Raw genomic sequence first — 23473 nt, 5'->3', positions numbered from 1 at the left:
ACAGGCAAGAAAGTGATTGAGGGACTGTTGAAAGATCATGAGGAAGAGGGTACTGGGGAAATGGGCACGTCGAAGCCGAAAAATAAATTACTTCATTGTTTGAGACAATACGAAGGTTCCGCAAGAGTGTCCAGAAAACGGTGCTTGCAGTGTTACCAAGACATTCGCTCGAAATACGGACCACGCCAAGCATGCGCGAAAACGAAAAGAGTGCGGACATACTGTCAAGATTGCAGTGGCCTCCCTACGATGTGTCTTGATTGTTTCAACAAAATTCATAAATGATACTTTGTATAATGCCTTCACACAGTTTCGACTAGTTCGCATTTCAATTGACTCGCTTTAGTTTTATTTTATAACATAAATAATAAACACTTGGTTGTTACGATTATCTGTCAGTTGCGTTACGGAATATTTCTTCAATTAACATTTCGCTCATTCTCCGCAGGAAAGTCGGTCACAACGTCGCGAATGTGTTAAACGAAACATGGGAATGTAGAAGTTGCCACGTTTAATGGTAAATTGATAATGAACAAGAAATGGTATTTAAATTGAAAAGATCATTATAAACCAATCTACTGTCTCTAGATTTTGTATATTGCTTCTCACTGATTAGACGTTTCATTTACAGAGCCACATTATCAATAAATTAAAATCTAAACGGTTTATGTTCGCACAAATGCATATTATTGTTTGTCTTTAGATAAAAGAGTTTCATTGAAATCGTTGATTGGTGACCCAACTAACTCAGCCTCTCCTCGTTAGTTAACGCGTTGACAATATCGAGTGTCATTGAGACAGATTTCCGAGTAAAACTATGTCCGATGTCCTATGTTCGCATCGCTATATTTCTAAGAAGATAAATTACTTCAATTACTTGCTATCAGCGTTAAATTGGTAAAGAGTGAACAATAGCGCATAATTTCATTCTATCTAATTCATTAAATCAGGATTATGAGGAACTCTACTAGAAAATAGTTTATCATTCTCCAGCATGAGAAAGCTGTTTGAATTACGTCAACAATGAACAGGCAATAAACGATTATTGTTCGAAATATCAACGAAATTTCGTTTGGAAAGGATTGCATTCTTCCGAGGAAACGTTCGGGGTTCACTTGCATGGATCGTATCATTATTTATGTTTTATTTGATAATCTCGTTCGATCGCTATTCGTTTGAACGAATGTTTGGCTAGCATTGTTTGAGAAACAATTAATTACGAACCATTTTGCTATAAAGTAAGCACTACTAGTAAGATGTCTATCTATTAATATTTATCTAAAGGTAAACGTAAATTATCGAGCTGTAAATTATAGCTTTCTGCGTTATGTAAGAGCCCGGTTGCGAATTTCAGTGAGAGAGAGAGAACCATTCGCCGAACGAGAATCCAAGGTGATAGATTCCAAACACTTTTTGCAAATCTATTTTAGGAAATCCTTTCTTTTTTGCAAAAAGCGCGCGTTCGGAACTCCAGTTTCGAAATTGAAATTCTAACTCTCGGCGATCACCGCGAAACGCCGCCCCAGCGAGGCGACGATCGTCAAATTTTTTATAGGAATTCGAAGGGATTTAGATTTTTGCAAAAAATGGATTCCATAATTCTTCAGAGTTTTTCGCAAAGAATTCAAAGTATTGAGCTTTAGAATGTTCGATGGCCGATCGAGTTCATCCCTCAAATCCCTGCTTGTAACACAGAAAATTATTATGGAGACAACATTCCGCTTTATACTATTTCTCCGACTATTTGGAATAACCGCAATTACAGTACCCTTAAATATCCCTACAAGAAAAACGAGTAGACCTTCCACGAAATTTTTGTAATTAGGTAATGTGAAAGTTCTGTGCTTTCAGGAACAAAACATAATTCTAGTGTACTGTATTTTTATTCAATATTCGTGCACTTATAGATTCTACATAATTCTGTGATTTTCCTTCATCTTTCTCTTTGCATTTTTATTTTGTGACTGAAAAATACTGAATTTATTATATACATAAAATAATTTATACTATGAATAAATAAAGTAGAATTGTTTCTGTTCTCTACGTGTGTTACGTTCTCAGGAACGTTCTCAGGAACGTTCTCATTTTCCAACAATTTTTCTTCTATTTTTTCATTGCAAGGTTCTTTAAACAATCAAATATTTCTTTAATGAAATATTATTATTTAATGTATTAATTATACTTAATTATTTAATTACTTCTTTAATATTTTGATAAAGAAAATTAGGAAAAGTAAGTATGAGGGACAAGCATAGAATTATAGAAAGAATATATACATAACACAGGTAATGAATAAAAGCGATATAAATAATTGTAACATTTCATTGTTTATGATCAACAGAACTTTCGCATTCGCCGAATAGGTTTATCGAAGATCTCTGCAATAAATAAAGGCTATCGTTCTTCGAAGTTTTTCGCAAAGAAACATACATGCTAATAAGAAAGGCTAGAGTTCATAGAAAATTAGACGAAAAACGAAGTAAAGTTTTCAAGTTTCGCTTTCCGTGTGTTCTGCAAAAAGACCGAAAGATAGGCAGCACAATTTTCACGATAACAATGAATCTCAAAAAGTGTTTTTACAGACAAAGAAATAAACGTTGTTAACCCCTTGTCCTATGATTTCTTTAACAACTGTGTTTGATAAAATTACTTCATCGTTAATAATTTAATGCTAAATTTTAAAAGGAGGAAAAAAGGAAGTCGATGCTTATTCTGTATCTACATAGAACTAAAAGTTTTCTATATTTAATTACGTTTTCTAGTGGTTAAAGATTGATAATGGAAAAGCAATATTTCATTTTCATGAAAATTAAATAACATTTACCTAATTCAGTTGAAAATTTTCATCACGGGTCTGACTCGATGTTATTGGAAAAGGGGTTAAAAACTGCGAAACTTATGAGCTTGTAAATATCACGTATTTTGCAAAATAATCGAGAGCATTACGTCTTGGAATGTTTGCAGAGAATCTGAAGAAAATTAGAATTGCAACGTTCATTGCAAGCAAAAAAATTGCAATGAAGACAAGCATTGAATAATACATTTCGAAATGTTTGAGAAGTTTTCGAGAGTTATTGCAAAGATCATACTTACAGGTTTTTGCAATGGATTGCAAACATTAGATCCAAACATTTTTACAAAACGAAGAAAAAAGGTTACGAGAACTTAGAGTATAGAATTTTTACCGCCAAGGTCAAAGGTGAAAAAAAAGAGCAGCATCTAGTTTTTTCGCAATACGAAAGGTATTTAAAATGATTTACCGTGTTTGATGCAAGTGTGTGAAAGAGAAAAGGTTCATTTATGAATACCTACGAACATACATACCTTCTGTACAATCTTTTCAGCATTTGACAAAAGAAAAAGCGAAATGTCGCGGAGATGTTCTTGGTGCGAGAATAAGTTAGAAAAAGCGTTCGAGCAAAAATGTTTCATCCGTAATGCCTGCAAGATTCTTTTACGAGGGAACGATAAGTATCCACGAAACGAATTTTCCGGTAGTAGATTTCAATTATTTCGAAAATTTCTACCAGGAGTGAATAAGAAATGATAAATGAAAAATCAAAATTGTGGTTTTCGACATATTTTCGCATTGAGAAGAAGGAAAAAGCGTTTGCATGTATATAGAAGGGAATACACATTCAGTGGATTTCCTTCAAATTTTCTCGCTTCTGACGTAGAAATTTTTCTCGCTTTAATCTAAGTGAATTTATTTAGTAGGACCTATTATTATATACTGTCCTGAGTGGCATAGCGTATATATACATACGAAATAATAATAATTCATAATTATTCACACGAACGACTGAATAATCGCTTTCTGTCCTCTTGTTTTTTCTCGCTGTGTGAAAAAAAAACATTAATGTCGACGATAACAAATGGTAATAAGATTTTGTACTTACGATTAGAAAAACTTCTGAACAGGTAATTGCAACCTTTCGATGTGTGTGAATGTTTCATTTACGAATTGTCATTTAATGAACAAAAAGATGAAAAACAAAGCGGAACGCGGTAGCAAAGAAAAAAATGTATTTTTATAAGTGGACAAGTTAAAGTACTTTTCGAGGAACTTTGAATGTAGCGATTTTCCATAATGGTGACGTTCGGGTAGTTTCGGTTGAATTTAATAGGAACTTTCTCACGAACGGTAAAGAAGAAGTTTTATTTCGATTACAGAGATAGAACTATGATTATTCGTATCGCACTCGTAAAATTTGCCTTTGTCCACTTATCTGCGAGCAATTATCTGTGCAGATTGACTTTCGCAATAATAACAGGGATGATAACATTGTAAACCCTTTGCAGTCGCTGATCTTAACGTTTCTGTGTATTAAACATTTCATTTCTACGCAGTCTTATTTCCTATTCACGATTCGATTGTAAACGCAGATGATAGAGATTGTCGATACTGTTACTAACACGAATTGTTAATACAGTTCTTACCGTTGATCCCATCGGTTATGCCACTTTAAAAAAAAAAAAACTGTTCCACTGTTTCCTCAATCGTTGCGGTTAACCTAGTGCGTGAACGATCGAAGGGCAAATTAATTTGTACCAGAAGTGTCAACGGTAAGAATCGTATAACACCGATCCCATACAAGACTTAAGCGCCTGTTAAGTTGTTAAGTGAAATCATCGGACTGCAACCGGTTAATACAGTTTTATATTAGAGTTCCTTTCCTGACCGGTCATTTTAGTCGCTTAGCTGACTAATCAATCGTACCATTAATTGATCCGTTAATTAAGGGAAAGCGTTGTCTCGATACTTAATCAAACATTTTCATTAATGGACGATCGTTAGAGTGAAGCATACGTTTAACACCAGACAAACTTTGAACGTTCTTGAAACTCTTTCTTTCCACTGTGACGAAACATTCGAACATTTTTGCGTTGTTACGTTAGGTTCCTATTTTACTCGACTTTTCGATCTATACTGTTTAAGCCAAAAATTGTGAAAATAAATGACCATGTTTTTTTATTCGATCTGTGACATTTCTCAGAGCTTCTTCTTTTTTTTACGAAACCTTTGTAGGCGACGTGTGATCAAACATTCCGATAAACCATGTTTTATTCAAGCGAACAACCATTCTCATGAATAAAAAACAAGTATGCATTGCACCGGTTTCATTTATTAAAACGACGGGTACGCATAAAAGCGTCGATCGTCGAGCGTGAATTCGATCATTTCATTATAGTTATGTGCGTATTAATATTTGCGAATGTCGTGGTGCTTGGAGAATTTGTTTGACAGATTTATCTAGTACCAGACTTACGCACGTGAAATTCATTCATTAATTTCTAATTGGACTGGAATAGTATATATTTACATCTTGTATAATATACGATTACAATGGTTTTTTAGTATTATCGTTTAGCAATGAAGCTTTACAATGAGTTCATTAAAAGTGATCTAAATATTATTTGCACAACTGCTTCATTTGAAACTAATACATTTCAGAATAATGGTAGAGAATGTTACAATTGAATGAAAACTTTAGTTTGCCTCATAATTTCGTGTGTTTCTTGTGTCATTTAAAATGATTCAAACTACGATTATACTACTTTAACACGTTCGCAACCAACATATGTATTATATCTGTAACGCTAAATATTTTACATCTTGCACAAAAGATAAAATGAAATTACTTTCACGTGTATTTATTTATAAAATCGTAACGAAATACTTTTTTCCAATTTTATTTGCATTTTGTAAAGACCATTTATTGCATATGATGAAATATTGTGTCTATGGAGCTTACTACTGAAACAAACCCTGGTAACGACCGTGTTAAAATTGCATAGTTTAGGGGAGACTGGGGTAAGTCGATACATTTTCAGATTTTAATTTCAGTAATTTTCGTTTGATCTGATTATTTGATGAAAACTATGTTGAACTATACTTTGAACATTTTTCTGTATACACTGTAAATAACACTTCGAAAAACACATGGAAAAAGAATGGTGAAACATCTTTTTGATGGTATAATTAGCTGGTTTAACATTATAGATATAGCTTAATGAAAACGAGAACCTTTAAATACCATAATATATGAATAAATGGACTTATACCACTTGAAACAAACGGCTCATTTGTTGAACGGAAACGAAGGACTATTGAGAAATTAAATTAAATTTGAATGACGAGTAAACTCGTCATCTCTGGTGGAAGGTTAAGATGTTCGCACGTGCGAGAGCAATAACTTATCCTTTCGTACGTCATTGCAGCCAGGATCGACCTTTTCCTCGATAACCGTGAACACAATTCAAAATGAATTCTCCACCCCTGAAGTGTTCACGTTGTTGTTAGGAATCCCGTCAAAAACTTATCTCAGACATCTCCCGCCGCGTGTGTGGGACATTTTCGATTTATGCCGTGAAGAATACTTTCTGAATTTCTCTCGATTTGCATACATTAATGTACCCAGCTCGAATCTTCGAAACTTTGACACGTTCACAGTGACATGTGCCACCGGTGTTACACAGCTGGTTTATGGCATTAAAATAAATCGACGTTGATGAGTGAATTGTTTATTAAATTGTTTATTAATATTTATTCACAGTTAACAACTGATGTCAGGAATTATTTTTTATTTCTTTGACATCGTTACATATGTCCGGTACTTTTCATAATATTTGTTTGAATGATTCCCAGAAAATAAAAAACCGTATTATGCATAGGTGGTAGTAGTAACAATTATATACAAAATGTTCTGTCTTACTTTGATTTCTTGATTTACACTGCTATTATTATTTATAGTAAACAATGTTTCTAATACGAATTGAATAACTTTCGAGAAAGAAATATTTGGATATTATTAGATTTTTGTAGGTGATAAAGCTAATGTTTATATGATCTTTATTAGAGAGTCAGTTCATGTGAAAAGGTCATTAAATCCATTTCTGTATTTAATAATTATTAGCTTTTAAACTTTTATCCATATTTACAATCTTTCTAACTGTACGAATATTTTGGCAGTTTTTTATGGAACTTGTGTTAAGTTGTTTAAAGAAACATTTTTTCATAAGAATAAAGTGACAGAATTTCCAAATGGTTTCTTTTTTTTAGACGGTTTTAGATTTAAACAAACACCGTGCAATTTTATAGTACCGCGAATTTTGCTTTTCTGTTTGTGAGAAATATCGCAAACGTTTGTTTATTGAAACGTTTTCTAGACGGTTCTGTGAACAACACTGGCAGGTGCTGTCGAATGCACATTGGTTCAAATGGAAGAAATTGTTTCTGTTAACAGAAAATATTGAAACTCTGTCAATTGCTTGAATGCATCGGTACATGATTACACTTCTTCGCCCAATATTTATGCATTTTTTACAATGTCCACTAACCGAAGGACAGTGGACGATATGTTAAATTTATATGAAAGTTTAATTTGAACATGCACAAACAATAAAATATTTTTATTTGAGGTTTTATTTTGAATAAACACATATCAGGATTGAAAATCTGTACAATACACATACACTGAAATATTCCGATTGAACACGACTAATGTAATTGACAGAATGGTGTTCGGAATGAGTTAAATAAATAAGTTAAATAAATAAATGTGAAATAAAATATTTTCGCTTAAAACCTTGTTTTTTAATAAACTAAAATATTTGTTAGACGCACTGGCATTTGCTTAGCTGTGTGTTAACAGTAGATACTTATATGCTTAAACTCGATTTTGTTTAAAAGAAACTATAAAATAAACAAATTTCATTCTATCTTTATTTTTCATTTTCGCATGTAGAATAACCGTCTGACGATTATTTTACCTGTATTTTGTCAAAAGTTAGCCGAGTATCTGTGTATCGGATAAATTTTGAACCCTTAATTTTTAGAAAAATTAAATTTCAAATGAAAAATATTTTATTGTAAATTTGTTCTTAGTTAAAAATAACGAAACTAGATGTTCCCATTTATACGAGACACCCTATACATTGCTTACAACCGTTTTGACATTAATTAAGAGAAGAAAATGCAATTAAAGACTATTCTAAGCTTGTGATCGAAACTTTCAGACTTATACAGGAATAGTGAAAAAATGCATGGTTGTATGAATATTGCATTGGTACATATAGTAAACCACGTTCATTTACGTTTCTCTTTAATGTGCTGCCATGCACTCTAAAAATTAAATAAAAATTCATTTTAAAGCGTTATATAAATGTTACTCATACCACTACCTGCAAAGTTTTATCTCTATTAAAGTGAATGTAAATATTCATGGCTGGAAAATCGTAAGAGGAATTCATTTTTGAGAAGGAACGTATAGTTTATAAAACATGAGGTACTTGGTTCTGCATGAATGCTTAGATAACTCGAAACTACGACATTGATCCATACTCTTTAAATGATAATTACAGGAGTACGTTTTTCGACTCTCCTACGTTTCTCGAGCTCCTTTTTCTCGCTTTCTCGCCATCCAGTAATCATGAAAGAGATTTTCCCCTTTGATTAATGTTTTGTATTTGTCTTGTAATTAAAATTTCTCTTTAGTTTTTGCACCTTTCGGCATTAAATTGCATTTGAAAAGGATAAGTGATTTTATTAGGTAAAAAAAACATGTCTGCTTCGAAAGTAAATAAAGAAGTGGAATGAATAATGTATTAATATAATTGGAACAAATTAACAATGTTTTTAATTTTAAAATGATTTGAATGATTTAATTTAAGGTTCAGTTAACGTTGTTCTCTTTATCGTTTACTACTTGAAATATTATTAAAAATATATTGAATTTTTTTGGACAAGCTACAAGTTTTGGAAATACTAGATTGACGCATAAATAATATTGTTTTTTAATGATTTATTATATTTTAACAGAGTTCAGAGTAGATTAACAGTACAAAATGTTTAAAAAGATGTCTTCATTTGTTCCCAGAAATGATTCAACAATTGGAAATGATTTGTTTATTTCCAATGAATATATTTATTTTGAAAAATATTATTTTGATCGTTAGCAAAATGTTAATTGATTTTGAGATCAATCGTTTACAAAATAAATATTTAGGATAAGGATATATAAGACGTCTATATTAATGTTTTTTTCTGAACAATGTGAGATTTTTAGTTACTTCATTGTCTTACAGAAATTTTCAGATGTAATTAATAAATATCAGTGCAACACGTGTCGCTTGTGTCAGTTTGTCAAACCAGGTATAACACAAATTAAAAATTTCAAGTTTTTATTTTATCTTATATCTATAATCACTCGATTAATAATCTCTCGAACAAATATCGTCAACATTTTAATTGCAGATCGTACCACAATATAACCATTAGCAATACACAATTTTATGTATTTTTCATTGTTCTTCTACGAAAGTTTCATAAACGAATTTATGAAATTCTTTCGATGAAACTGAAATGAATACGTACAGTTATTGAAAATATGAAACGTATATTGTATGAACATATATTAGAAATATTCAACGCGAAATATTTAGCTTTTCGTTAGAATATATTATAACTGCATTTGGTCAGCATTTGACGAGTAAACATTTCATTATTTGATTTTATGGCGCGCACAGTAAGATATTTTTTAAACTAAATTCTACACTTAACGGGTTAACGAAATAGTAAACTATAATTCCTATAAATCTCGCAATGCAAGCATACGATCTGCAATTACTGCACCGTGAATATTTACACATTTATAAGATATTTTACAATACAACATTCACTGAGACAAGTGTAACAATGAAATTTTACAAACATTCCCCATTACTTCGAACTTATTTGCGATATACTCGAGTCCATTATTATTAGCAACAGGTTTATTATCATATGAAAATACTTGTTCAGGTAGAAGGGTACGTCGCGGCAGGCCACGACTTGGAACAAGGGCTGGAAAGCATGGATCACCGTCAGTGCAGTCTAGCTTGCCATGTAAGAGCGAATGGCTGCCGTTGGACATGAGAACTACGCCTCCAGCTGCGATGTCTGCTTTCCGTGGATTCGAGGAATCCTCTTCTGATGGCGTGGTAAATTTCTTTTCTTTTAATATTCCTCCAATTTTGCATCGCTTCATTTTCGCTTAACCCAGCGGTTTCCAACCCTTATGTTACTACGCCTCACTAAAACAAATTTTTTTTCGCGCCTCTCTATCTTTTAATAGATATAATATAGACACATTTTAAATAATAATAACTTAATATTTAAACCAAAATATTGAAACCAGTGAAATTTTCGTTATATAGCTGATACTATTGCTATATAGAGATATTTCAATAAGTAAAAATAAATAAATACAATAAATTGGTTTAGTAGTTGCTAGAAACGGGAATATTTAACATTAATCGGAAATTTTCAGATTTCCATACTTAACATTAGAATTATCGTACCAATCAAAATGGCTGGTTCCAATTTTGTTATTTCGCAATTATTGATATGTTGAAGTCATTGAATATTCGAAATGATCTTGAAAATAAATAGTTTCACTTGAATACTATACTGAATGTCTGAAGAAACTGAAAATTATCTATTGTTACAATTTTTATAGGGATTTTCTATCAAAAAAGGACAGAATGTGACGTAAAGAGTGATTCTACAATTACTATAAAATAAAGTATAATATAATATTATGTAACATTAAGAAAGAATGTATACCCAATATGGAATATGGTCTATATTAGTTTTTTCAGAGCAAGAACGCAAAAACTCTCCTTTTTAGATAAATCGTTTTTTTGTATGATTTTGCGTAAGAAAGGTTTAAGACATAATCATTGAAAATTCAATAATTTTCGAGATATTTTACTTTGAAAATTTACTGAAAGCACACTGTTACTATTGTAAATAAAGTAGCAATGTAATGATTCCAATATAACAAGTATTCGTGCAATACTAAAGTTTCAAAGTAAAATATCTCGAAGAATATTGAATTCTCAAGAAAGGTACTTTAAACCTGTTTTATGTAAAATGACTCAAGGAAGTAATTTCTGTAAAATAAGAACAGAGTTATATTTAAATATTGTCATATTATTTAATAGGGGAATATACGTGAACTGAATTGATTTAAAAGTACAAATAACAACGTTTAACATAATATCAGCTCGTATCGTCATATATTAATAATAATATAAAATATCAGCAAACCAAATTCACACTGAACATCGAACTTATGTTCAACAAATTCATAATTCGAATTTCTAACTGTACGAATCAAAACTAGTGCCTAACAGTTATTAACAGGTATTTTAGGGATCGTTTCAGCTTCTGTCGGATACCATGACTCAACTCTTCTAAAATAGCTCTTGTATGTTTTGAAATCGTAAAGTTTATTTCTTTCTAAAGGAATATAATTTTGAGAAGGCAGTACCATAAATTATTTGCTGAAAAATATTAGACAGCAGCTATGGACGTATATATTGAAGAATAAATAATGTTCAATACAAACTGTAGCACAGTTTATGTATGTTTTAAGGATGAAATCAAAGATTTCTTCTTGTAACTAGTACAAAAGAATTTCAAAATAATTTAATATTATGGAAAAATAACTTGTAATCAATTTATTGAATTTCTCCAGAATTCTAAAGCTAATTTTTTACCGATTAACGTTTTGAATAATTTCATGACTGACTTTATTATACTTGCATAATTTTCTCACAAATATAATAACTGATGGACGATTAAAAATTATTCAATAGACTAAAACTTGAGAGGACTCTGCATTGCATTTAAATAAAATAAATGGATCAGTCTGTTATGTATCTCGCGTAAACAATGATTGAAATTTAAGCTATAAGCTTAACGCGTTAAATACAATTACAATGAGAAGATTTATATCGAATGAAAATATTCAGTAACGTAATTAATTATATTGTATTCAGTGTTATTAATAGAAAAATGTTGTATTTTAATTTAATTATCCTCCTATAGAATTCAGCCTTCCTTTAAATTTTTTATCGAATATTAGCTATTAATCCAATTATATTTTAATCATAAATACAAAAAATGTATATATATATATATACAAATTGGATTGATAGTTAATATTCGATAAAAAATGTAAAGAAAGGCTGAATTCTATAGAAGGATAATAATTCAAACTAATGCAGCAAGACACATTAAACAGCTGAAGTAATCACCTCAATCATCTGACGCAAATTCTATTGAGAATGCGTAGGCTTATATGAAGCACAAACTCCGTGGGAAGCAAATAGTAAGTCTTAAACAATTAATTCAAGAACTTTGTCGCATTCAGAAGTTCTTACTGCAAGAATATGCGGTTAAATTGGGCCACAGCATACCTCGTAAAAGCTAGGCGATTAGCGAAGTTGCAGCTGTTAAATTAATAGTTACTGAACTAACCAATAATTCAATCGCATTTTAGTAATAAATTTGAAAAATGTACGTATGGGATTATAGATAATAGTAAGAACTGTGATCAATGTCAAATCATTAATAATTATTTTTAGTCCCTTTCATTTTGTCTGTAAAGGAATAAGTAATGCCAGGCGATGTCAACGTATTAACACTTGGCCAACTTATTCTTTTATAATAATTGTAGATGGTATTACAGTGAATTATTAATGATTTAGTATAACAGCTCTTAAGTTACACTATTAATTGGTTACTTGCGCTACTAAATATTTTTATTCGACATCAATCACGATCACAATCAAAACGACAGTTTCCTTGCAATTCTTCTCAAGTAATTTGGAAGCTTCGGTCACCAGTGACCACAATGGCGGTCACGTGTTAAATATCTCTGCACAGCAATAATAATTATCAACTGTACAGTGAAAATTTCACTGGTTTCAAAATTCATGATATTTTGTATTGAGGTCTCTGAGACCGCACGTCCATACATAAGCTTTTAGCTACGATACGCCATTATAGACTTCTTTCTCTCTTATCAATAACTGCACATATTATAGTCTAATCTAATTGCACAGTGGAAAATTCTATCAGTCTCAAATTGCAGTGCTGCATTTATGATACGCAAACGGCGTCAAACCTTGCCATACAGAGGTGTAGCTTCGAGACTAGTCTCGCAGTAGCTAAGATGTTAAAAGCTAACACTTCATGCAAATGTAGTCGAACTACTGGTGATTTACCCTGTGTTTGATGATCACCAGGTGCATCTTGGAGAGGGAATCGCAGTGTGCGAGGAACAACTGAGGGCTGTGAAATGGAGCGATTACAGAAAATTGACACGTGGCCTAGCGGCAATATTGTTCAGTCCCACCGAGCTAGCAACCTGCTCGGTCACGGGTCAACGATGGAGCCGCGCTGGGACCGCCACAGAGAGACCCGTCAAACCTGCGCTAGATAAGGCCAAAGTGCAGGCAATCATCTGTGAGTCTTTCAGCCATCCTTTCTTTTCGCATTTTACTCTCTAACTAGGTGCACACAGACTTACTGACGCTTCTGCGCCACGAAGCGAATTATCCTGCGTTCGGTGATATGGAGCAAACATTTCTCCGAGGAGTATTTCGTTTGGCGATGCAAATGTTCCGTGAGAAATGTTTGCTCCGTATTACGGGACTCGGGGTAATTCGATTCATCATGTAAATGGGTTAAATTGCGAGGAAGAAAAAAGAAGGTAACAAGGAAGGAAATGATAGGGGTGTGCAATGGTAATTCTGTGTGGGACAACAGACGCAAGTTTCATTGCACCCTGAGTGTCGCATGAAAACATATTACATTTAAAGTGATTTCTACAATTCATTGTAATTCGATATTTTTCCGAGTAAGGGGTGGAATTTTAACCTACAGTTGCTTTAAGAATTTGTTTTATTTACAATGAATAGAATACGTTGTAATAAAGGTTTGACTTTGAACATTAAAGTTAAAGAGAATTTTGTGGCAATTTCTTTTGGCAAATTTCCACCGATCTATGGGTGTAGTTTGTCTGTATAGTAACAGTAAAATATTTCGTTCTACTTACGTATTATATGGACTTAGATTGTACTTGTTAATCCTCTGAGTTGGTATTTATTTAATATTGTAATATATTATTTTTAATATGTAATACTATATTATAATATTATTAATCACAACAATTATCATTTTATTTATAAATTTATATATTAGACAGTAGTAGTTCGTATTCAATATCATAAAAAATATACCGGAAAAGAAATTTTAAATTACAACAATTGGTACATATTTCTGTCACTTTTACCATATTAGAAAGATGAACGTTCTCTACGAACCGACGCAACTGGAATTAATAAATAAATTGAAAGCTGGTAAACAATTGAAATCCTGAGAGACGCAGAGTTTCAGGTGTAGCTCTTAATATTGAAAGTACTGTTGTGATTGCTAAGGGGGAAACTCCCGTAGGACTGTGTTCCATGTCGATCGTAAAAACACGTGTTTGTTTCGAGCGAATCGTACAGTTGGATGAAAAAAAGAGCTTAGAACTTTAAGAATAAATAGAAACGAAGGGAAAAGGTTTTAATATGACTTTCAATTTTTAGTACCTTGGAAACGAAGCTGAGGATGTACCTCGATTACTTTTGATTTCTTTCTTATTTTTATTTATGCTTTTTTTGTTAAATCTTTCTTCATCATTTCTCACTTTCCTTAGATTGTTCTTGTTTTCATTGCTCCGATAATGTTACATTTTTCAATTTGTTTCTACGGTAGAAAAGTTTTATAGTCGTTTTTTACAAAATATTAGAGATCTCACATTAAAAAATATTTGTTTAAATGTGTAAAAAACCTCGACTTCTGTTTCTATCCTATCAAAATTTTAATTATATTGGATATTTATGAGATTAGGTATTATTATTAAATTAAAATTAAATGTAATTAGAAACTGAATGTTTCTTAAAATTTTTATTATTTTGTTTAATCATTCACCTTCTAATTGCCGAAATATCGAAGAAATTATACATTTCAATCTTCAACGTTCGCGGTTGAATATTTCTTTTAAATTGTCTAGTATGTAAATTTCATTAAAATAGGCTTGCGCGTATTGGACACATTCCCTTGTTAATGTATCGTAATTTCTCTTGAACCGGAAGTCTCCATTAATCCATCAACCGCTAAAGAATGACTAGTCGTGGACTGACCAGCCTTACTTTAACCACCACCCTAATTTTTACCCTTTAACCTTTAACCTTAAACATTTATGGGACCCTGATCCTATATTTATTATACATTTTGACAAATCTTTCCACATTCCTAAATTATTTGAATATTTGAAGTCAGAGTTGTGCATTATTAGAGTAAATTTTCATTCGAATAATTTATTATTAATTAATAAACAAAAATTCCTTTAAATAAAGTCGTTACTTGTTATTCATTATTTAAAATGAAATTGTTTCAACTCTGCTTGAGATGAGTTAATTGGCTCCATCAAAATGTATGACAAATATGTAAACATGATATTTCTGTGAAGACTGATTAGTCTCCTAAAAATTTGATATTGATCGAAAATGCATGTAGAAACCTGACACACTCTCGCTCAGTGCCGTAGAAATTCAATTCCTTCTATTATCGATAGTAGCTTGTCAACGTCTAGGCACGCATTCGACCAACATTTTGGCGTATGAGATGGAAAACCTCATGCACAGCTTTTAACTAAAATATATTTTTAAAGGATTTTTAACATTCAAATACATTTCCATTAAAATTTCAACTTTATTACAGACTAAATATTTTCTGTTGTATTCGCACCGGGGAACTGAGGGTGGCTAGTGCAAAGCGTTGATAGCATTTTTTCACTTTTTTTTCGGTACGGACGTGGGTTCGTTGTTTTAGATCATTGTCTCTTTGAAGAATCCATTTTCATCCTCCAGTTTGATTAACGCAACGCTTCACTGGAATAAGAGCCCGGTTGGCTCGCTGCAGTGTTGCTATTTTTCGGTCCTGAAATTCTGCACGTCGAAACAACCCCGGAAATAAATTTTTATCGAACGTTTTCTGTTTATAATCACTGTTTTACTTTTAATATTTCTTTTTCTATTTTTATCGAATTTAGGAATTTTACAGAAATCAACGTATTTCGTATAGGCTATATAAAGCGTGGTCCTGTTAATTGGGACGAGTACAATTAATAATAAAAATTGTACAGGAAAAAATAAATGCAACGATGCATCTAAAAATGATAATGTACTTTTATATTTTTCGAAAATAGAACTATGGAATATTTCGTCGAATATTTCGACCAAATTTTATCGTGATTAAAAACGAAATTAAATATTCATATATCTTTATGTGATTTTTTTTTACCTTTTCTTATATGCTGAAGATGTTCTGAAGTTCTTTCCGGCGTGTTACGGGACACCTTGTATATTTCCTGTTCGACGTGCAAGTGACATAAATCAAGGTCGAATTTAACGAATACGGCTAATAAAACGCATATATCTAGAATTCGCTGCAACGACAGAAGCATTAGTCTCTTTAAAATCAATTCCAGTCCGTTGACTAAATTCTCTTGCTGCGGCCAATCTACTTTTTCTCTTTACGAGCCATTTATCCGGATTTAGATTTGTCCGTAGAACCAATTTTCATCCAATTATGTTTTTATTTGCAGTTCTTTTAGCACGTACTCGTGCATTATTTCGATCACATCTTCATTTTTCGGCTTGTTTCCACGTGGAAAAATCTTCACTCGAGTTTTATTCATTTTTAATTTCATTCACTTTATAACGACCGATTTGTTATTATCGTTATTCATCTTCTATACTATTTTATTAATTTTCTTGACTTTTTCACTCTCTTTATTTTCTGTAACTCTCCATTGTCGGCGCAGTAAAAGATAAATTCTATGAAAAAAATAATTTAATACGTGAATTTCATTATTTAAGAAATTTTAGATTGATTCATTCACACTTTGCATTTACCGATTTAAGTGTCCAAGGATTATATATATCCTTTTCTTACATTTTTATCGTTCACACATTTTCTCTTAATCCGAGATAAAATTCTTTCTATCATTCTCTTCATTCCTGTTAAGGCAGTCCTTGGTTTCTATGTGTTCTTTATTCTGTTCCGATACTTCGACTTGAGTCAAGATATCATCTTGCTGGATATTCTAGAGGATTCAGCACGTAAATTTATTTATTTTTCGCTGTTATTCAGTCAGCGATTATCGAATTTCCACGAAACATCTCCGCTTTTAATGCTTTCCTTAATGCAGGATCCAACAGGCGATAAGCCTTAGCGTTGCTTGCACATCCCATTAGAATACACGGACTTGCTCTCGGATAAAATATTTCTCTTCTTCGCGTCTTATTTAGCCCACGAACCTTTTGTCTGTTAACTCGTTAAAAGATTCAAGATAAGCTTCTTGGCTACTTCAAACAGACCGCAATGTTAGTGTTCGGACTTTTGGTTGCACATCGATTTACTGTAAACGGTTTTTTCGCAAAAGTATTTAGACATTTGTACCTACGTATGTTATTGTAAAAATGTAATGGTTATCTACGAAACAGTGTTAATTGTAGTCCTCTTGCTGAATGATTTATGATTGGTATTATCGTACCTTATAGCTAGTAGTTCTAACTACAATATATAAGGAATTTTATTATGTTTAATAGAGCTTTCTGATATTTATCTTCGAAAGTGACTTAAATCTCCAAGAGCAAAAGCACATAGGGATTTCAAATTTCGAATTTTTTATCATCGTTGTGTTTGTTTATTTTCTCCGATTTAGTGGCATTCTCATTCTCTCAAGGATGTACTTCAATTTGAAAAAAATGTAGGGAAATTGTTAACAGTTGATGTATTCCTACTTTTTCAATGACACTTCAAACTTACAGATAAGCGAGGAATTCTAGCAGAATTAAATTGACACGTAAATAGCAATGAGCGTGTATTATTTTTATGCGCATAAATGGCTGCTATAGTTTCGGGAATCTTTTAACATAGGAATTCATGTTATTTTCAAGGGCAAGCGTGTTTTAAACATTTATTCACAGTATACACTCGCTTATCAATATACTTATTTGTCTGAAAATATTCTGATCCCTTAGTTCGGGCCATTAATAGGATAATGCCATCTAATATGGAACACCTGATTTAAAAAGCTTGCCAAAACGCATTTTTTTCAATGAAACCTGCATCAAAATACGAAGAAATTGATAAACATTCGTACCCTGACCGATAACAATGTAAAAATTTAAATGCAAATAAAGTCAAAACAGCGATGTGATAAAATGTCTCCTAATATGAAATAATTAGATAATTTGTAAAAAAATTCATTTTTATCACGAGAAATGAATTGCATTAAAGAGAATAAGTATACGAATTTTCCCATTTTTTCAACTTATATTATATTAATTCTGTCCCTTTCTTCTTGTATACATTGTATATATGAATAAAACATCGGGACCATCCGTGAACACAATGCACTGGACATATTGTTTACATTATCATCATTTTTGTAATTATCACTGTAAAATAAAAATATAAATGTAACAAACATGTTCAGTGATAAATCATGAAAGAATAAACTTCCTTAGCCTATCTATATTAAGAAATTTGACTACTTAACTCGTATTTCAGAAAATTTGACGTACTACCAAACACAGTAATGCTTCGCATTCAATGACAATATCTTAATTTATGTCCAACTATTAATATGACTGTTTTCTATTACTAATGAAGTATTTCCCACGGTAACTAACGTATCAAACTTTATTTTCCGAAGCATTATGGTATTCCATATTACATAAGCAGCTTTATCCTATATTTCCCATCGTATATTGTTACAGCTGACTTTCAAGCGTTTCCAGGATACCGCATATTTATTATTTCTCCATAAGCTGTTAACAGTTTGCACTGGCTAACCTATTCTCCGGATTCTCTGCTGTTCTAGTTCTCTGTGTACAGTAGAAATTCCAAGATATTGTTTTCCATTATACACTTACGCCACTAAAAGATACGAGGCAAATAATTGCCGCAGTTAGGATCTCGAATTAGCCATACAAACTACAAAATTCGTTATTGCATCATGCAAACAACCGCCATTTTCAACGCAACATGTAACTTTGAGTCATGGAAGTAAGATGAAAATATCTTAAAACTGGATGACTAAAATGCCATATTATTGCAGCTGTCTGAATTCGTCACAGTTTACCTTCAGTAAAAGGATTAAATAAAATATGCGATTCTGTTAAAAAATATCGGTGACCTTGAAATCTTAAAAGAAAATTCCTTGAAATAAAATTTGTTCTCTCGCTACAACGCTTCATAAAGCAGTGCAACTTCGTCCTACAAAGTTTCTTTATGCCATCATAAAGAACAAAGATAATTACATTACCTATTTACATGAATCACCTTACATGCATATATTTACATACAAAGACAGACTTTGAACGCATTCGAGACTGATAACGTAGTTCTTCGTCATTTTAACACTAGATTTATGGAATGAGTCAACTTGGCTGGTATCAAATTTTATAAAGATTATTTGGTAATTGTTTGTACTAATTTTGATTGATCAAGGTTTATCCTATATCTCTTCAAATTTTATATCTAAATATTTATAATATAGTCATATATTTTTTTATACTCATACACATTTGAATAAACTCTTGCGATATTCGGTTACAGACTCTGGAAGATTAAGTGTAATCACGAATGTTAATAGACTGATTTAAAGAAACAAAAGTTAAAAATAATTCTATTTAACTTTTCTTCTTACATACTGTTATGTGACTCGTTGTCAGAATGGTTCGTTTTATTGTCTGTTTTAATATCTGTACGCGTAATTAATTTATAAATCATATTATTTCTTTCAAAAGAATTTGCAGTTACAGTGTGACTGTTACGAATAAATGTTTCGATAATTGGAAAGCAATGGAATGGAGGCTTGCAAATGTTACAAAACAAATTGAATGTATCTCTTGTTGTATTAGATTAGATACTTCGTTGGAAGAACTATTATATTCAGATATTCTTTACCCTCTATTGCACAAGAATGAATCCAGAAATCGATATCCAATATGAGATTTTTCAATTATGGAATGGTTGGAGAAAATTCGATTTGTGAACGAAAATCGTTCCGAGCGAATGAATCTCTCCCTACCGCAATATGCTGGTTAAGTATTAAAAACATCACTGGTTTGATGCGAGTTGGTGATGCTCCGTTTTATATACAGGATGTCTTTCTCGTCATTTGTAACACAATTATTCCTGCCATTATTGCATACGCCAAAATTGCATTACACCAAAGCAATTAAGTTAAAACGTACAGAATATTGAAATGGAAGCTTTACCAAAGATCAATTTTTGTCTTTCATTCGTATTTATTATTCATCATATTTCATCATATTTATAATATAATAATAATATACATTATAAATATGTAATTAATTTATTTTAGATCTAATTTTAATTTAATTTTTCGATGAAAGTTCAAATTTTGTTATAAGTTTGATTTTTAAAAAATATTTTATTATTAGTTTTTAAATGGGAATTTATGTAGTGAGTTGGTAAAAAGTTTTGTCTTTTTTCTATTTACTATGGTGATATATATTATCATACATAAATAGATATCATAAATAAACAGACTGAACTGTGATAGAAATATATCGAACAAAATGGACTACGAATAACGAAGTTTAAATTAATAAACAGGAAAGTTCACTTTAAACTTTCTGAAAAAAAACAGTATAAGCCTTATTGGCCAACCAAACACATACATTTATGTATATATGCAATGTGATGTTAATATGAAAAAGATTCATATGTATTCATAGAGTTTCCTTCAGATAAGATTGGTAAATGCAACAGAAGGTTAAATATTCAGATTCTTTTGAAACCGAAAAATTTCGTTTTTAATGAAAGTCACCTTTGATCTCTATATATTTCAAGAATGAGATTGCAATGTGAGGCTTTGGAACTGTAGAACTGAACATATTTTAAGTTTTCTCATATTTTTAAGAGTAGATGTACAGTATTTAAAACAGGCTATAATTCTGTTTGGAAAAGTTGGAAAAAAGTCGTAAAAACAGCTTTGCACTATTTGATAGACTTCATCATATAAAAGCGCTGATATAAAAATAAATGACGAGAAATACAGAAATTTAAAAAAAGCCAATGCGGGGACTCTACAATTGAATACAGTGTAGTAATTTAATCAAACTAATAAATTTATAAAAGTAAATTAAATTTGAATAGGTTTGGTTTAAATTATTTATTATGACAGCAGTGCTTTTATTGTAAATTAATAAATTCGTATAGTATATTAAGTATAGTGTATTACTATTGTTGTATTTTCGGTAGGAACATACAACTAATTTTTGACACTAGATTTACGAATCTATTTATTATACAATTTGTTCTATTGTTACTAGGAAAATTGATGTTCTTCCATTTGGATATTGGAAATTAGAGATTTTAAAATGAACAATTAGCACACATATTCACGCAACCGCATCAATCAAAATAAATACAAACATTTACCAAATAATGTTTATCAAATTCAATGTACATCAAATTAACGCGTCTCGTAAACCCAGTGTTAAAGTCGATTGGCGCAGTCGGAACTTGAACACTTTAATTTCAATAATTCTTGTGTTTTCAAGCGCCATGGTGAAGTACAGCCATAAAACTTTAGTGTAGCAACATAACGTTTTATGAACTCATCGTTGAGGTAATGTGTTTTGAAAACTCTGTGTTTGTATGCGTACGCGTAATGCCTCGAAATCTGATACACTCAGCACGACGAATCTCTGCTGGTATTGCCCGTTTACTTGGCATTAATGAATAACAGGAATCGCAGATATGCGTAATTAATTACTGGCATAATACCAGAGGCAAGAATAATTCATTTTAATCTGATCATACATGTATATCCTTTGTATTATTTCAACGTCATAAATAAATTCTTTTGTAAAATTCCATCTGCAATATCAATAAATTCACCCGGAATTTTTTAAATAATACACGCTTACAAATATGTGGAAACGGATAAACTTTAATTGCAATATGTTTCGGGTACCAATCATTTAATTTTATAAATTAAGAGTTACTAATATACGTGAACTGTCATGCAGTTCAGATAAAAACGGCGAGTGCTGATTTTATATTAAACAATGAGTAGGAAATTATGAATCTAGGTTTTACATACAATGGTCCGTGTCCAAGGAAATTTGAATTTGAATATTCATCGGGTATACCTACATTGAAGTGGTTTCGTTAAAGTTCTTTTATTCGTTATTACCATTTACTTTTTCCTGTCATCTCAAATACGAGTATGTGCATATATTCCATATAAATTTTAGTTAATTGTTTCAAAAATTGAATCGTGTACATGATAACTTCACTGTCAATGATCAATTAACTTTTCCCCGTAGAATTAACGCTTACCTCGTTTGCACAATGCAAATGTAATTTAATTTTCATTCTTCTGAAATGATCGAAGGGACGAAACTTTTTAATTTCTTTAAATTACGAATATAAAATTGTATAAATATTTGCAATGGAATAATAAGTTTACTTTATCGAAGTATATTAGTTTTACGAATAAAAAATAAATCTATATATTTTTATATATTTCAATAATTCTAAACTGCTGGAAAATAATTCTATATATTATACATAGAAATTCTGTAAATCTCTATATATACATTTCATGAAAGTTTCTTAAATCTAAAATTTCTATATCACTCCTCTTATTCGAAATTCCGAAATGTCTCTCAAAACATAACCTTTTAAGACTACGTTTTTGATGTATCTTGTTTCTAGTAAGCCACCCTATGTATCAATACTTTGGAAATGGGGTACGATACGTGTATCAATTTTTATTATGTATACATATATATTGAGATTTCAGAGGCCGATCCTTGGAGGGTTGCCTACTGCCAAGTAATTTCGAATGGAAATTCGGGGCTGTAAATTTGCGTTTCATTTCGGTACGTGAAAGTTATATTTGTTGCTCCATATGCAGAGTGATACATATTCATAATTCAAATAAAATAAATCCTTTAAAGGTTGGCACGTGTTTAGAACACCAAATGAGATCAACTGTTCTTGAATTTTCGTTTCGTGAGAATGTACCCTTATAAACCACCGAACATTTGCATCAAAAAGATAAAATGAAATCAAATTAATCTTACGAAATTTTACAATTAGTAAAATTCCAAATGAACAATTACTTCTTACTATAATTTTTTCCTTTATTTTTTATCTTTTCCATTTATTTAGAAAAACATATTTGTATAAAATTTATCGGATTTTGATCTATTGCAAATTTTACAGTGGCCAGCACGAAGAGCAGAATCCAATCGAGCTCACTGAATCCAATAGGAATCTACATGCATGAATAAAAAGATGATCGTAGAATGTGTATGTTTCTCATTGTCTGCTTTTGGTAGATTGGAAGAAACGTTTTATATCAGGTGATAATCTGTTTCTGAAAAATTCACTATCTAATTTACTTGAAAATATATTAAACCGAATCTGAAAAGTTGACTACTGAACTTATAAGGCCTACAGGCAGAATTTTAAAGAATTTGTAAAATATAATGAGTAATAAACATTTACATTCGAAATAAAGTAATGAATGTTAAA

At 31.2% G+C, this 23473-nt stretch overlaps 1 protein-coding gene across 4 annotated transcripts in view; it reads left to right on the top strand.

Moving 5' to 3' along the window:
* LOC116433831 (uncharacterized) overlaps positions 1–23473 on the top strand; it is a 69757-nt gene that overhangs the window by 14611 nt on the left and 31673 nt on the right. For 3 of the 4 annotated variants that reach the window (XM_031992371.2, XM_031992373.2, XM_031992374.2), the window contains exons 6-7: positions 9803–9981; positions 13078–13297. In XM_031992371.2, the coding sequence (XP_031848231.1) occupies positions 9803–9981; positions 13078–13297 (399 nt within the window). Of the gene's footprint in view, positions 1–4; positions 4981–9802; positions 9982–13077; positions 13298–23473 lie in introns of those variants that run through there. The other variant, XM_031992375.2, reaches the window with a different exon arrangement.

Source organism: Nomia melanderi, chromosome 14 (genome assembly GCF_051020985.1).
Source record: "Nomia melanderi isolate GNS246 chromosome 14, iyNomMela1, whole genome shotgun sequence".
Taxonomy (NCBI): domain Eukaryota; kingdom Metazoa; phylum Arthropoda; class Insecta; order Hymenoptera; family Halictidae; genus Nomia; species Nomia melanderi.
The sequence above is the reverse complement of the archived record's forward strand: the minus strand, read 5'-3'. Positions and strand labels throughout refer to the sequence as shown.